The sequence below is a fragment of the Typopeltis vanoorti genome, chromosome 16, assembly GCF_054136105.1.
Source record: "Typopeltis vanoorti isolate ZY-2024b chromosome 16, IOZ_Tvanoo_1.0, whole genome shotgun sequence".
NCBI lineage: Eukaryota > Metazoa > Arthropoda > Arachnida > Uropygi > Thelyphonidae > Typopeltis > Typopeltis vanoorti.
In genome coordinates this window covers 38,973,591-38,991,520 of record NC_143564.1, presented here as the reverse complement: position 1 = coordinate 38,991,520, position 17,930 = coordinate 38,973,591, and the positions used below count along the sequence as shown (strand labels likewise).

General features: G+C 36.0%; 1 protein-coding gene across 4 annotated transcripts in view; it reads right to left on the bottom strand.

Moving 5' to 3' along the window:
• Positions 1–17,930, bottom strand: part of crm (cramped chromatin regulator) — a 345,363-nt gene that overhangs the window by 219,534 nt on the left and 107,899 nt on the right. For all 4 annotated transcript variants that reach the window (XM_090406636.1, XM_090406637.1, XM_090406634.1 and 1 more), the window contains exon 7: positions 12,486–12,571. In XM_090406636.1, the coding sequence (XP_090262762.1) occupies positions 12,486–12,571 (86 nt within the window). The remainder of the gene's footprint in view (positions 1–12,485; positions 12,572–17,930) is intronic.

The window sequence follows — 17,930 nt, the reverse complement described above, 5'->3', positions numbered from 1 at the left end:
ATAATCGCCATCGTTAATTATAACGATCTACTAGGTTTAAAATTCCTTTTTTGAAAAAAGCTTTTTCTTTGGAGGCAAAAAATGATATCAAACTCCTTTGGACACCATCTTGTGAACGGAAGGTTTTATTTCTTATGCTGTGTTCTAAGGACCTGAATAAGTGATAGTCACTAGGGGCAATATCCGCTGAATATGGAGGATGCGGCAGAAGTTCCCATCCTAACTGCCTAATTTTTTCTCGAGTCATTCTTGCAGAATGTGGTTTTGCATTATCTTGCTGCAAAATTACCCCTTTTCGATTGACAAGCGCAGGACGTTTGATTAACAATGCTTGATGTAGTCGCTCAAATTATGCACAGCAGATGGCTGCTGTGATAGTCTTACCTTGTTCCATGAGTTTGTAATGAATAATTCCATGAATATCCCACCAAATGCACAACAGAACCTTTTGTGGATGAATTCCATCTTTAGGTGTTGGAATTGGAGTTTGATTTGGAGAAAGCCATTGTTTTTTGCATTTATTATTCTTATACAACACTCATTTTTCGTCACCAGTTACGACTTATTCCAAAAAAGGGGTCATTTTGTTGTCTGGTCAACAATGAATTGCAAATCAACCGTCTCTGTGCTTTATTGTTTTATGACAGTTCATGTGGTACCCATACACCCTGTTTAAGAACCTTGCCACTCTTATGTAAGTGCTCTTGGGGTTGACCATGATGAATTACGTTTCTGCTAATTCTTGTATGGTTTGTTTTGGATCTGATTCATCTAGAGTAAGAGGTCTTCCAGATCGAGGACGATCAGAGAGATCAAAATTTTTTTCTGCAAATCTCCTAAACCATCGCTGACATTTGTTAACCTTCAATACATCTCCATAAGTTGAGCAAATGATTTTGGTAGCCTCGGTAGCATTCATTCCTTGGTGAAACAAACACAGCATACAACGACGTAAATGGTGCTCTTCAACTTTAAAGTCCGCCATATTAAAAAAATAATAATCTAAAATTTAAAAAAAACAGATTTTTTAAATAGAAAAGTAATGCTAATATTTAAATAAAAATCAAATTTAATAATTTATGTGTTATTTAAGAAAAAACAATCGGCTAAAAATTACCTATTAAAAATAATTTATTACTTTCCGGTCCCCCCTTATACATTATTATTCCACCACCAACCCTCCTTCTGCTCTCTAATCTTTCTGGATGTTTCACCAAGCACCTCGATTGCACAGATTTTGAATTATGTCTTCACCAATCTTGTACGCCTTCTAGTCCATCCGAACTAACACCCTCTCCCTAAAACGGTTCCTCACACTCTCTTCTTTTAAGCAAAACCACTTGTCTTCCTCCCATGGCTTCCAAAGGTTTTTATCTTCGGACTTATTTTAAAGTCTGCACACAGCAGCTGGTGTTGCTGCACCACTTGATCTGTTGGGATTACCTTATAAGGTGTTACTTTCTTAAGATGTTTTCTTCTAGTCAAAATGTAGTCAATGTGAACTGTTGTTGCCACACTCCACCCCCTTTATTCTAAATGTTATCAAATATTCTTCCCTCTTGCAGAAAAAGGAGTTCACAATTGCCAGGTCAAACGCTACCATGAAGTCCAAAATCCTCTCTCCTTCCTGGTTCATCATTCCCACTCCATGGCCGCCATGTACCCTTTCACAGTCTCTATTCTGTCTGTCTATGTGTCCACTCAGGTCTCCTCCGACAATCACCATCTCGTTTTCTTCCAGTTCCCTCATTTCTTCATCTAGCATGTTCCAGAACTCATCTTTCTCTTCTGCTGTACAGTCAACTGAAGGGATGTATACACATAAGATGACCAGTTGCTCTTCTCCAAGACCCAGTTTCATTTGCATGATCCTGTCATTCCCCCTACTCACTTCCAGTACTTCGCCCTTCATTCTGCCACACACCACAATTCCGACACCATTTCTTACCTCTTTATTCGCTCCAGAGTAGAATAATTTATACCTGTCTCCCAGTTCCTTTTGCCTTTCCCCCCCCTTCCACCTCGTCTCCTGCACGCATAAAATGTCCAACTTCCTCTTCCTCATCATGTCTGCCACCTCTCTTCCCCTTCCAGTCATGCTTCAACATTCAATGTTCCCACTTGCAACATTCTGTCCACCTGCTGGGCTCACTTCTTTAACCACACCTGCCCTTGATGCGGTAGCCCTCATCCACTTCTCACAGCTGTAGGGCAATGTGACTGCGCGTTGCTTAAGGGATACGCCCTAGCCCTTGTATTGCTTTCTTTTTGACTCATTTGATCATAATTAGAACTGGCAGTGAAGTTTCACGATCAGATGCCCTTCCTGACGTCAACCCTCACTATTTATCCAGACTTGGGACCGGCACCTATTGGGGCTAGCTTGCCCCCTTTGGTGGCTGCATAAAACGAAATGACATAGCAAGATAGGTAAGATTCATCCCTAGCTCTCGAATACTCTAATAGCATTGGGGGGAGGGAGCAAGAAGAGAAGAAAGAAGCAAAGAAAGAAGGGGGAGGGACCAGTCTACAGATAATATAACAGATGTATATTACATGAAGTAAGGCATGGTCCAGCATCAGGTACCTCAGGTTTGCCATGCCCGTACTCACTAAAGTGAGCCCATGAGGTTTCTGCCTATGTTCTTATCATCAGTAAAAAATTGCACATCTACTGTTAGACCCTTCCTAATGTCATTAATGTATAGATTGAACAACAATGGTCCAAGGACTGAACCCTGAAATACACCACTGTTCACCTTAAATCTGGCAGACACACACTCACCATATACCAGTTTTTGATATTAGTATGTAAACCATCCACTGATCCAAGTCAAGAGCTTATATTCCAATCCCATATTTTCCAGTTTATGCAACAGTCTTTCGTGTGGTATCCTATCAAATGCCTTAGCAAAATCCAACCATTCCCTTTATCCAACGTGCGTGTTACATTATCTGACCTGATCCAGTGGCTTCCCCTCTTTGAGAGGGTTGCAGCTGATTACTAGGGAGATAGTGATGCAAGGTGGTTTCCAGTTGCCTTCCTTGCCGTATTTTTATGATTGTAGCCTGTATGTTCACGGGTCCGGTTTGCCTGCTTGCGGGATGAAAAAACCCTGCTGTCCATGCCCAAGACCGGCAAACTTGGCTAGGCTGAGGAAGATCCTTAAGCTCCTCACGCCGGCGATGGGAATCGAACCTAGGACACTCCTTCCCCAGGCATATGGTTGCAAAGTGCAAAGCCACTCGGCTAACTGCACAGACGTGTTATATTATACAGGTTGCAAAAAAAAACATGCCACTGAACGTAGACACCTTTTATTCCATAACATATATCATTATAGTTATTCAGTACTGCTTTTTCTTGTGCCATACTGTAAAATATGAGCAAACTGTAAAACATGACTTTCCTTTAGTAAACCTATGGTGCTTTGCAGAGTTCAGCTTGTTTATCTACCCATTTTGCTCTAAATTCTTAACTATCACACCAGAGATACTGTTAGGTCAGTAGTTAGACACATCGGTTTTTGTACCACCCTTGTACAATGGAACTATCATACATTCCTTCCATTCCTGTGGCATCATTCCTGAGCTGAGACTCAAGTTATACAAACAAGTGAAAGGCATAGCCAATTTGGTGAACATTCCTTTAGCAAACGTGCTGATATTCCATTTTCCCCTACTGACAATTTTTTATCCAGGTTATGCACAGTTCTTCATCTTCATTTTCATTTAACTCTAACCCTTCATCCAATGTAGCAGCAGCATGCACCATGTTACATACACCTGGTTGATATATCTTAGCAAAGTAAGCACTCATTAACATCAACACATCTGTACTAAATTGACAAGAATGCCGAGAATATGTTCAAAATGTTCCATAAAGTAATTAGCTAGAAAATGCAAGTAGGAGAAATGGAAGACTCCATTGCTGTACCTTCTATCTGCTTGTGTAATTTGTTCTGCCAACTAAGGTATCCTGCATTAATGACAAAGTGAAATAAATTTACAATATCAGGAGGAAAATCATTATGAATATAATTGTTGTATTTATGATTTTCATAAAAATTATTACTGTAAGCAGCTGTAAATTTTTTATAACAAAAATTTCATAAAAATTATTGCTGCAAGCATTTGATTTGGAATGTTTAGATTCTTGACTGTGGTTCACAGTTTGCCTTAAGACTCTTTCAAAGGCTTTCTGGTAATCTACAAATGCTATATGTGTTTCTATGTTGAATTCACAATAATTCTCCATCAAGATTTTTAATAAAAGCTGGGTCAACACATGATCATCCTATTCAGAAGCCATTTTGTTCTTCACAAAGTTCATCTTCTATATATGATTTAAGTTTTGTAGTTAATATTCATGCATATAACTTATAACCAGTATTTAGGAGACTTATTCCTCTGCAGTTTGTCTTCACAGTTGCACTTATCCTTTTTTTCTATATACTGCTTAACTCCTCAACCTATTGATAACCTAATGATAACTGCCTTATAGATTTGATTGGGGAAATAATGGAGGGAAGCCCTGGTAGAGAAAGCCCAAGAATATAGAACTTTTTATTTATTAGGTTGATCTTAAGATGACTGTCTCCCAAATTTTGTATAATTCTAAAATCATATAAAATCCCAATCCTTATATGATTTACTGTTTTCCATGTGTAATACCATGAAAAGATGAATATGGGCGACAACAAAATGGACAAAGTTATCAATTTGTACAGAAGCCCACTATCAGCAGTCCATGCTACCCATTGACAAATAGGTTGAGGAGTTAAGCAGCAGCAGAAGATTAACTATTTATGTATTTTCATAAGTATAATGTTTTCAACAGTATTTGTTGGTATAATTTATTGGTGTGCGCTTAAATAAAATTAACAATGATGACTTTTTTCAAAAATCCAAAGATCATAATGTGCCAAAAGCAGTCTGTATCAGGGAGTACATACCTATATAGTTTGCTTCTTTATATTTTAAGGGTCTCGATTTACATTAGGGCCAGGAGGCCTAAAATGTTTAAATGTAACCACTGTATATATTCATAATATAGAGGAATCTGGGTTGAGGCTATATAGTGAGCAGTCAACATATTTAACACTCTGTTAAATCAGGTATTTTTATTTTCTTAGAATAATTAGTTTTCTATAGTAATATTACTGATGATTTCTGTGAATATATATATTTGATATATTTCCAGACATTTTATTAAATGCTCTAATATTGAAGTAGTACCATAAAAGGGCACCAAAACCTTGCAAGAACAATCAGCAACAAAGAAAGAATGCTAAAAAAATTAAGAAGGTGGCTTGCCCCAGTAAATGTAATCATTCCATTTCAGAAGTTAATGAAGATATAAAGTAAGAATTAACTTTGTAAATATCTATAGTGAACCAACTCATTAGATGGGTGAAGAGAGAATTGGAAGAAGTTGAAAAGTGATTAGAGATGCATCAGAAGGACATGATGGTGAAAAAAAAAAAAATGAAAAAAAAAAGCAACGAATCAAGTAAGATATTGTTTAGCAATAGTCAAGGGGGCAAAGCCAATTATAAAAAGTAGGATATTATATGGCATGGAGATTCAATTACTAAATATGTGATTGATGACAGTACCACTACTTAAGTTTTCAAGGTGATAAAATAAAAAATTTAACAAATGTAATTAAAAAAGCAGAAAAGAAAATTAGAGGGATGGTAGTTCTGGTAGAACAAATGATTTATCTGATGATAAATAAAGATTGAGAGGATATCAAAGAACTGCTGAAAGAAGAGAGTGAAGAGTGAGGAAATAAAAATGTTACCAAGAAACAACAGCATTGAATTAAAAAATGCTATGATGGCAAACAATGTAATGTGCAGGCTATAAAAGAAATGGTTTCAAGTTTTTGGATGTGTGGAGTGAGTATGAAGGAAGAATCAGAAAGAGTTTCAATTAAAGATGTGACCATTCTGCCTCCAGTTAGTGACAGTGATCATATTATACTGACCTAGGAAGTGGCTAAGTGTACAGATATTCCATTCAGAAATGGTTACATGATGAACTTCTAAACAGCAAATTATGATCAACTGAGGAGAATACTGGGTTCAAATCCATGGTATTGGCTGCTAGATGGGAAAGATGTCAGCAGCACATGGGAAGTATTTAAAAAATGCATCAATGATGCAATATTGGAATGTGGCCCTTAGAACAGGGTGGGAGTGAAATGGATGCAATCTTATTAAGCAAAGGCAACTTGGCAATGTTTTTCCTTGACCAGCTTGTCGATGTTGGCATCAATGTTGGAAGTTGCTATACACAGAGTATTCTTGAGATGTTGGTACGTAATCGAGTTCTTGTCTTGGACTTCACATGCTTTATTCTGAAGAAGAACTACTCACATAAGTATGTGCTTCCTAACAAAGCACGCCGGAAAAGATTAGGGAATGCGTCATCAGAAATGTAAGCAAGGGACATTAATTAATTTTTCTCTCAAAGAAGTTGTTTTGGAGTTCAAGCAACTCCATTTGTACTGAGCCTGGCATTTTGACAGCATTGACAATGAATGTCATTGAAAATAAATCTAAAGAAGACTGTTGGTTATGAAAATCACTAAATCTCCCTTTGAACTCACTTCGCAACATGGCTAATTTTGTAGCACAACAAGAGACGAACAGTTGGACACAGCGAGAAGCTGATAATGAGTTAAGTCTTTTTTTGTGAGTTGTGCCTCCCAAAGTTTGAACTTGACCACAAAAGCTTTGACGTGATCAAACAGAGTGTGCACCAGTTGATCTTTGGATTGTAGCCATATTTAGGTCATTCATATGCAATGAGATGGCTGTCATCCACTTCGGATCATTAAATTCTGCAATTGGATCCCCCTTGGTTTGCAAGAACTGCTGTATTTCGTTCCTTAAGTCAAAGACTCTTTTAAGAACCTTCCTTCTGCTCAACCAACACACATCACTATAAGAAACCACATCGCCGTGATCTGCTTCACACTCTTGGGTCAAAAACTCTTGGAATTGATGATGATTCAATCCTCTTGGCCTAATAATGTTGATGGCAGTCACAATAACTTTCATGACATTCTCAAATCCAATAGTTTTTGCACACAAATTCTCCTGGTGGATTAAACAGTGGTAATGGACGAAATCTTTTCCTTCTAGTTCCAGTTCTTTCCGTAGCAGCACAACAAACCCTATATTCTTTCCCACCATAGCGGGGGCACCATCAGTTACCACACCCTCGAGGTTGGTTAAGCTGAAGTCGAAATGCTGGAGCGTTTTCTTGGAGGCTTCAAGAATATCAGTGCCTTTCGTCATTCCCTTCATGGGTACAAGCGCTAGCAGTTCTTCTGTCGCATTGAATTGTTGATCAATGCCACGGACAAAGATAGCCAGTTGTGCTGTATCTTTCACATCTGTGCTCTCATCTAAAGCAAGTGAATATGACGTAAATTCAGACGAAGTTTTTTTAAAGTTCCTTCAATGTCATTCTCAAGTTCTTCGACACATGCTACAGTTACCCCAGACAAACTTGGTTTTTTAAACACTTCCCCATTATTTGGGAAATGAATATCCCAGCAGCAATGAGACACTCTTTCACAAACTCGCCGTCCAAGGCTTTTGATTTTTCAGCAATTTTTTCAGATATTACATAACTTATGTTGACACACGTTTCGCTCTCTTCCCTCTGTCTTTTAAACATACCCTGCTGGCATTTTAAATCAATTCGGAAACAGTTCACTTTGTCCACACAAAGTCACACTTGAAGGTGATCGAAATTGGACACATGCTTTGTCTCATAGTGTCGTTTTATACTGTATTCTTTTGATACTGACACACACACTACTGACTCACGACAAATTAAACACACTGGTTTATCATTGATCATCAAAAAATGTTACAAAAAGTACAAATTGGTCCACTTTTCATTAAAACCCGATAAGAATCACTTGGTTTACGCTTTTTACTCGTAGACCCCCATAGCAATGGAAGGTGAACCTAAAAAATGATCCAAAATGGCCGTGTAACAGTTATTATCCACTGAATATATCTTACTAATGAAAAAAGTCTGGCAATATAAAACCACAATAGGCTGTGGCTGACACGACAAACCTGTGTGCGCTTATACACGAATATCACACTGTTCATGACTGACTAACTGTGGATGAGATCCTCTTGTATTTATATGAAAATAACGAAGTATCGAGAACCTTCGAGATGTATCTGGAAGGCACTAGACAGCGCACTCAAACGAACTACTGCTTCAGCCATCTACCTGCGACGATAGTAAGTACCGCTTGGCACTGGTAGATGGCTGAAGAAGCATGTCGATTTAATATTTATTTTTATAGGATTTTATGTAAGGTATCAAATGCACAGCGCTCCTTGTGAATCTGGAAAGCATCTTACAATTCTAAATACTTAGTGGCCTGCGGGCTTCATTGAAATTATTTTTTTATTTAATTGCGTTTTAATAAATAAATAAATAAATTTATTTCTTTGTAATAATGTTAAGTACGTTAAGTAGTTATTTTATCAAAATGGCCGACAGGCCACGGCAAAGAGCTCTGCAGGCCACAGGTGGCCCGCGGGCTATGCGTTGAAGACCCCTGTACTAAGGGACGGTCACATTTCTGTTAACTTGCACACGTTTTATAATAATGTCACAGCTAAGTTAGACAAGGAGAATGGTTACATGATACTTTTGAAAGGATCCAGCATGAAAGGCTGTTACATAAGATGGAGGATATGAGATTGGAACATAAACTACTACCATTCTGGATAAAAGAACAGTTGAGTGACAGATATCAAAAAGTGGTATGTGGGGGGATGAGTCTAAATTTAATAGCTTTAATAATAACTGAGTTTGCCAAAAAAAAAAAAAAAAAAAAAAAAAAAAAAAAAACGAGTAAGACTAACTTTGTTTGCAAGTTGTGACATGTAAAAGATTTAATCAATACATTTTTCACCAATAAATTATTTTTATTTTTTTACCCAAAATGTGGTATGAATGTATGCACACTGAAAAAAAAATGCAAATTTTTTTGGTTCCACAAAATTTAAGTTTTTTTTTTTTTTAAGCTAATAAATTTGGGGCCCCTTGTAAAAATATGGGGCCAGTCCTGATCCACGTATTATCTCTGTATAAATCCCAAATCCATCCAATCTTAGAATACTGTTCTCAACTGGAGTGATGCACCAAAAACATCTTGATTATTCCACTCTCTCACAGATTCACTCCAACGATATTCTGCTTCTAGATGGATTCTATTTCTCCTTTTATATGGATTTTCATGAATAGAGTGTCACTAAATGGCATTTTTTTCCTATGCTAAGCTCACAGCAAGAGCAGCCACAAAACACTAATTTACAGCCTAACTACTAACCCACTGGACCTACTTCTTGTTTCTTTTTGCATTTCATTCACCTCTATTTTCAGGTGTTTCCCAAGGAGGAATAAACTAAATTTTTAATATATGCAATAGATTCCCTCTGTATTAACCCATGCCCAAACACTGTAATACTGTGTAATATAAGTTCTGTTGTGTGGCACTAAGTAAAAAAGGAGTCATCCAAATCTAATTTTTTTTTCTTTTTGCAGTTTCCTTGTGAAATTGATATTTAATATGGAGTATGTGTTGTTGTGAGCAAGATGATGTGTTGAAACTAAGTAATTTTGTTCTTTGAATCATTACTGTAGTAGTCCTTTTATCAGCTAAGAGGACAACTGCTTTGGAATGATTCAACAGACTCTTTAACAGATGACTCAAAGGTCACTGCTTAATATGCAAGTAAGCATACTGAGTCAGTGGAATGGAGCAGCTCAATTTATTTTTGAAATATAAGTTAAGTACCTTCCTCGAGCAAACTATGAATTTGATGCCTTAGCAAGGAGTCCCCTTTTCTGCTGAGGATATTATGTATTTTATTTGCCATGATTTTATCGCATGTTAAGCTCAACTGCCTATTACAGTCAACTGGCTTCTTTGAAACTTGATTAATGCACTGATAGAATGGTTAATCCTATGTGCATAATATATCATGGCTGCCAATTGTGCATTCCCCTGCTGCTGTGCCTATTTTGCAAGATGGAAAATTGCCACCATTGTATGAGACCAACTAGCTCACCTTCAAGCGAAAAATCCTGATAAAGTTATTTGCATCCAAGATGGATTCAAACTCAGGTCTTTCTTACCAGAGGGCATTACTGAAATTAACTAGCTTAAGAAAACTTAGTTATTCTATTAAAATTTCTTATTAGTTTAACTTTGTTAAAATTATGGATCAAGTAAACTTCCTTATTCAGTGAAAACACAGTGGTAATCACATATTTGTATTATAAATTAAAGATACCAAAAAATTATATACTTGATTTAATCCTTTATCCAAGTGTAACCAAAAAAAGTTTGCATCTTAGGTATTTTCAGGACTGCAGCAAAAGGCGGCATTGACTTCACATCACTTGTCTTAGTATCTCATAATGCAAAGCACATCACCTTGCAGACGTATAATGCTATGCATTATGCGTCATGCCACCTTTATCACGAGTTGCCCCAGTCCTGAAAATACTTTAGGCGCAAACTTTGTTTGCTTACACTTGGATAAAGGATTAAACCAAGTATATAATTTCTTGGTATATCTTTAATTTATAGTATAACCAAATGAAAAAACTTCAAACAATCTTTCTCTAATTCAGAGTAATTTAATAATAAGGTGTGACACCTTTTGGCAACTGACATAGGAAAATATGACTTCTGCATTACTTTAACCTTAATATTCACCGCTGGGTCTGGCTACCATTGAAGAAACCTCAATAAAGGTTGAAACCGGTCTTGGTAGTGACCCTTCGTTTACATTATGGGATACTAAGACTAGAGATGTGAAGTCATGCCACCTTTACCACGAATTGCCCCAGGCCTGAAAATACTTCAGGCCTGGGGTAACTTACATAAATTTTTTGCCATGAATCAGATATTTTTCATTTTTGGGGTGATTAAAAAAAAATTCAACTATAAAAAAATGTATCAATTGTATTTGAATAATATACATACTGTAAATATGAAAGTATGAAAAATGCATAATATAAACGAATATAAAAACAAACTGAAATATTCACTTTTCAAATAAAAAAATGTCTTGTGACGACTAAGTTGGCTGTACTAAGGAATGCTGTTCTGCAAGAAGTTTTACCCCTTTCGATGTTGAAGACTGAGGGTAGTCAGGATTGTATTCACTGTCGAAATAGATCGATTCATTTCCCGAGCTAATGTTGATAGAATTTTACCACCTTCATATATACGAATTATTTTCAGCTTTTCTTCTAAAGTAATTGCAGACCTTTGTTTTTTAGATTTATTACCAGCGCATTCGGTTTTGCATTTGCATTCCATTGTAAGGGTAAAAAACAACAAAACAAGCAGTGATAACAAGTGACTGAGCTAACCACGCAAGGCATCTACTACTGTACTGCAATATGGCTGTCAAAGATGCACCTGCACAAAGCCACAAACATGTTCATACGAGCTAGTAGATTTATTATGTAACTGCGAATTTACTAATTCGCATGTTACGTAACTCGGGGTGTAACTGTATATCAGAATTACATGTCTAATGTCTGTTGACAGGCACATCCAGCTCATTGCCACTTCAGATATTTCGCACTTCCTATGATGTCATAGGAAGTGTGAAATATCTGGGTTTTTCGAAAAAGTTCACATACCTCTTGCGTCACCAATAATCCCCCCCCCCACATCACTCAAACCCCACTTCTCCGACCACCCCCTTCCATTCAGTCATACTTCCTTTCTTCAACAATGAATGTATATTGCCATATGCTGGGATGCTGCTGAAAAACAGTTTTTTCTTCCAATATATATATATATATAATTTTTTTTTCTTTCCTATATATTCTTCATATATCTGTCCATATAAACATCAAGAATGCCCTAAAATTTGAGTAAAAAACCAATGACATTAGAAAAAAGGGATACTCCTAAACAAAAATAGGCTAAATAGCCATAAAAAGAATATTTACTTAGGGGAGAAACATGGGAATTTTCCAAGAAATAATATCTATCACACTTCTTTTTTTTTTTTTTTCAAGTCAGTACTTTCAGAGATTCCTTATTAATTAATTTGTCCTGCTGACAATGACAGTATCCAGCAAAATGTGTCAATAATGTTCCTATACATGAATGTCTGTGTACGCACGTGAACAGCTACTAAATGTAACAAACTGAATAAAAACCTACACCATATATATAAAGATGTGATTTGTTATGATTTTGATTGATTTTAAATATTCCATAAGTCAATTATTTTATTGTATGGTGGTGGAAGTAATGAAATGAAAATAATGAATTAATGAAAAGTAATGAAATGTATTTTTAGTGCTATCACCGCTCTAAAGATATGCTTATATAATTTAATATTAAATGTGAATAAATTTAATTATTGAAACAAATTAAAATACCAACATAAATGAGAACTTGCCTTCCACACTATTCAGTTTTTTCAAAGCTCTGCACACAGGTGTTTTTATCCTCAACTTTTTTCCACGATATTTTACAACTGTAACCCTGTGAGAAGGAAAAAAAACCCACACAGATATGTTTTATTTAATTTTTTTCAATGTAGTTTACATACAAGTCTTACATAAGGAAATTCTGCCTTTCCATTACCACTTGATCTGAAGTCAATGTCAATATTTTGTAAACAACACAAAATTTGTCATTATTTCTTGACAGCAAAACTGTCAGGAAACAATTATGACAACTAATGGAAACCTCTAACATGCAGGACATAGGTATTACTGAAATGACATTTTTTTTATTAAAAAAAAATGTTTAATTAATATTTTAAAGCATGATTCAACAACCATATGTTATGTTTTTATATCAAATCAAAGATAAAATATTATTGTTAATATAATGCAGTTGTCCAAGCAATAAGCAGATGGGTGTCACACTATTAATGGTGAAAATTTTTCATCTTTGAAAAATATTTAAATACTTTTGATTGTTTGGTAAAAAATGTAAAAGATGTACAATGAAAAGAGATGTTCAATACGCTATAAAATATGAAGTTTAAGTTTATTATGAGGAACGCTAATTCTTTTACCAATGAATACATCAAGATGTATAATACATAACGTGATTCACAGAAGGAAGATTTATTAAAAAGCTTAAAGAAGTCTGGAGAATTATTGATATTGTCAGAGCCCGAATCTCACAGAGCATTGCATCCAGGCTCTGGGCAGCATTTTCAAACAAATGGAATGTGTTAAGTCTTTGTCATTGGATATCTACCTGAATACTGAATGAACGAGGACTGGCTAGCATGGGATTTAACCGACCAAATTGTATTCTTATTGGCTTAAACCAAAATACAAAATGCTAGTAGAACATGACAAAATTTCATGCTGGCTGGGGCATCACCCGGTTAAACAAAGGTCCCCCATTGTTTTCGCCAGGGAACAGGGGCGAACAGCGAAAAGTCAGCTACTGGAACAAATGCGAAAACACAACCCAACTCAACATCACCAGAGTTAAAGATCGGTACTATCAACAGAAGAAGCCTGAATGGCAAAGAAATGGAGCTAGCTCAGGAATTAGAGAAGTACCAAATCGACATAATAGGGGTGACTGAAAGAAAAAAGACAAAAACTGGTCAGATCTTTCTGAGCAATAAATACAAAATGTTATATTCAGGCAATAACAATCAAGGAAAAGAAGGAGTAGCCATAGTATTCAACACTAAAAACGAGGCTAATTTTCTTGAATGGCAGGCAGTCTCAAGTAGAGTGATGTGGGCAAATATGAGAATGGGGAACTGGACAATGAGACTTATTTGCGCCTATGGTCCCACAGAAGGTTCTAAGGTAGAAGTGGAGAAATTTTTTGAGACTTTCGAAAAAGTAACTGATACAATGAAAAAGGAAAAGTTGGTCTTTGTTGGGGATCTAAGTAGCAGAGTAAGAAATGATTGTCAAACATACAAAAATATTTTGGGAAAATTTGGAGAAAAGAGCAAAGCTAATAATAATGGCAAATACCTGTTGGATTTCTGCTCAGGATATGGACTAGTTATTACTAACACCATGTTCCAACATAAAAATGTGCACAAATTCACATGGAGAGAAGAGGCAAGGAATAAGAAAAGTCTCATTGACTATGTTATTGTTGATAGTGATCCATCCTCTGTACACCAGAGAGTACAGAAGATTTGAAATCGGAAGTGATCACTATTTAGTCTTGAGCAGAATAAAATTGAATTCATATCGAAAAGAATAACATGTAAGAAAGTTTTAAAGCGAATAAAAGTTGAGCAGCTCTCAGATGTGAACTGTAGACTAAAATACACAAAGATTATTGAAGAAAAAATGAAAGAGTCTGAGAACAGGAACCAAGCCTTGGAGATTCAGTGGCAAGCCTTGAAGCAGACCCTGATTGATTCAGCCAGAGTGGCATGTGGTGAGGTTGTCTGCAAGGATAGAAAAATAAGAACTGCATGGTGGACACAGGAAGTTAAAGAGGCAGTGGAGGAAGAGAAGAAAGCATATCAAAAGTTCCTGGCAAATAAGTCAGCTTGTGCTTAGAGAATACAGAGACAAATGAAAGAAAGCTAAAAACTATGTAAAACTAGCTAAACAAAAGTCATGGGAGGACTTTGGCAAGAACATAGAAAATAAATATGACGAAGGTGGGAAAATATTCTGGAGATTGTTGAAGAAGCTTAGAAATGGAGGAAAGAGTGCTATAAAAGGAGTAAGAGATGAGAAAGGTGACATGAAAATGGGAGAAAAAGATATCCTTGAAGTATGGAGTAATTACATCGAAAAATTGCTAAATGAAACAAGCAGTGATAGCACAGTAGTAAAAAACACTCGACAGGCATACAGTCAGAAATACATATCCATATTTGAAGTAGAAAAAGTCCTCAAAGGCTTGAAATGTGGGAAAAGCAGCAGGATTGGATGATATTTGACCAGAAATGAAATAGGGTGGTATAAAAGTCTTACAGTGAATGCACTGCATAGTTCAGAAGGCCTGGACAGAGGGACGAATTCCTGTTGATTGGAGAAGAACTCTGATAGTACCCATGTATAAAAAGGGAAATAAAACTGAATGTGAGAATTACAGAGGTATTTCCCTACTGAGTGTTCCTGGCAAGATCTATGCAAGTATACTTGAGAAACAGTTGAGAACTGTGGAAGAAAAGCTTGGTGAAGAACCAGCTGGATTAGGGCCAGATAGAGCTGTCAGGATCAGATTTTCACTTTACGACAAATAGTTAAGGAATCATGGAAATATAACAAAGATATGTTTAAATTTTGTAGATCTGGAAAAGGCATATAACAAGGTGTCAAGAGAGAAGCTATTCAAAACACTACAGTTGTGTGGTGTCAGCGGGGCATTATATCAAGCAATACTGAGTTGTAAGTCAGCAGTTAGAATAGAAGTAAGTACTGGAAGATAGTTTAATGTTAAATCTGGTGTGAGACAAGGATGTACATTATCTCCTCTGTTATTCATTATCTATATGGATCACATTACGAAGGAAAGTGGTTTTAAACATGATATCAAAATTGGAGATGTTAATGTCAGCTCTTTGCTTTATGCGGACGATGTTATACTTCTAAATAAATCCACTACAAGGATGCAAGATTCCCTGACTAAATTGAATAACTGTTGTAATAGATATGGTATGAAGGTAATGCAATAAAAAGACAAAGATAACGAAAATGGCAGAATAGTTGAAAATGTCAACTCTGTTGTGAACGGAGAACCTGTGGAACAAGTAAAACATTTATGCTACCTAGGCACAATTTTTAGTGAAGATGGTAAATTAAATATGGAAATAGACAACAGAATCAACAAAGCTGGTATGGTAGGAAGTCAACTGAATAATTTCATATGGAATGTGAGAGAAATTAGTCAGAACACTAAATTAGCTGTATACAAGACAGTGTTCAAATCAGTTTTAACTTATGGATCTGAGAGCTGGTCAGAAGTAAAACACTTGACCAAAGACTAGAGACTGCAGATATGAGAGTCCTGAGAAAAATTAGAGGCATAAACAGATGGCATCAATGACAATATCATATTAAAAACGAGGATATTAGGAAAGAACTTGACATTTGTCAGCATCTAGGAATGCGTTAGCAGAATGGGCGAGGAAAGATTAGCAAAATAAGCGTTCTCTGCCAGGTTGGCAGGAAAAAGACTCAGAGGAAGACAAAGATATAGGTAGATTGATACTATACAAAGTGCCTTAGACGATAGAAATATAAGATCTGATAATGTTAGAGTCTTGACAAGTAAGAGACTGATTTGGAGAAAAATTGTAGATAGGAAGTTAGTAATGATGTAAATTTTTCATGTAATACTATCATATCCTGTACACCCCTTGAGGGTACATAGCAGGAATTTCATGATGATGATGATGAAATGTGTTAGCACCATGGCAAGTCAGCTTACAAGTCTGTTCCATTCAAGCACAGGTACATGAATATCTTGAAAAATCGTGGCAAGACATTTGCAACAAGTAGGCCTATACACCCAAAAGCCTGTAATTTGCATCCCTTTATGAGAGAGTCATTTGGTCTTTTCTCCCATTCTAGATGACACCTGATCTGGCATGAAAGTGGTACTGCTTACAATCGTGAGAATGTTCTTGAAAGAGATAGATACAGCGGTGCTGGGGTCATGGTGTGGGGAGTCATTATGCTTAATTGACGCACCAAGCTATAAATGCTGGAAAAAAGGACTATGAGTGGTGAATGATATCGCAAAAAACTTCTTCAATGTCATGTTCAATTCTTCCATGGTGCTGTAGATGAAGAATTCACTTTTATGGATGACAAATGCTACACGACATCATACACAAGCAGTGGAGATACTTCTGGAGGGCGACAATATTAATCAAATCAAGTGGACAGCATGCTCCCCAGATCTCAACCTCATAGTACATTTCAAATGCAATAAGGAAATGGAGTGCTGCTCAAAATTTCCCTGCAGAAAACAAACAAGGCCTTATCCTTACTCTGAAGGAGGAGTAGAACAGTTTGCCTCAAGAACTCCTGAATTATTTGGTGCTAATCATGATATGATGTGAGACCTGCACTGCAGTTTGGGTTGGACATATTCCAAACTGAAATGTCTCTCCGCATAGTTTGTTTTCTGTAAGAACTGTACATTAATTCTTTACTACACACTTCCTTAGGAAATTTGTAACTTTTGTCGAAAAACATATTGCAATTTAATTTATATAAAATTTATAACACATTTTTTGTGTAATATAATTTATTAGTATGCTTGGCAATAAATTTATGTCCACATTTGTCTGTAGCTATAAAAAATTTTTTCATGTAATTCATCCTTACCTTTTGTGCACCAGTGTATATATTAAAATAAAAATGGAATGCCAAATCCACAAAATTTACTAACCATATTAATTAACGTTCTTATTTTAGAGATTTAAAAAAATGACTCAGGAACATTAAAAATACAGTAACACCCTGGTTAAAGCTATCCCCATTCAATGCTGTTTCAATTCTAGTGCTCATTTGCTAACACTGGGTAAAAAGGTCATTTCCCTAACTTGCTGCCTTCAAGCAATAACACTTGATAAATACATAATTTCCTAAATTCTCCTGTTTCAAGTAATAATATTGAATGTACCAATTACCTCAGTAATTTGATGTGCTTGGTACAAAATACATTTGTTCAATTATTATATACATACTGTAGTGTTTGAATTGGTTAAAGAATAATTTCTACTTTTTGAGCAATAATGTCCAAAATAATACCGAAAGTGAAAAATCAAAGATACAATGAAAAGCATTTCCCTGGTGATATGATATAAGTGTTAAGATAGTAAGAAGGTCGGTGAACATCAAGCTAATAGCAACTCTACTATAAGAACAAATATGAAAAA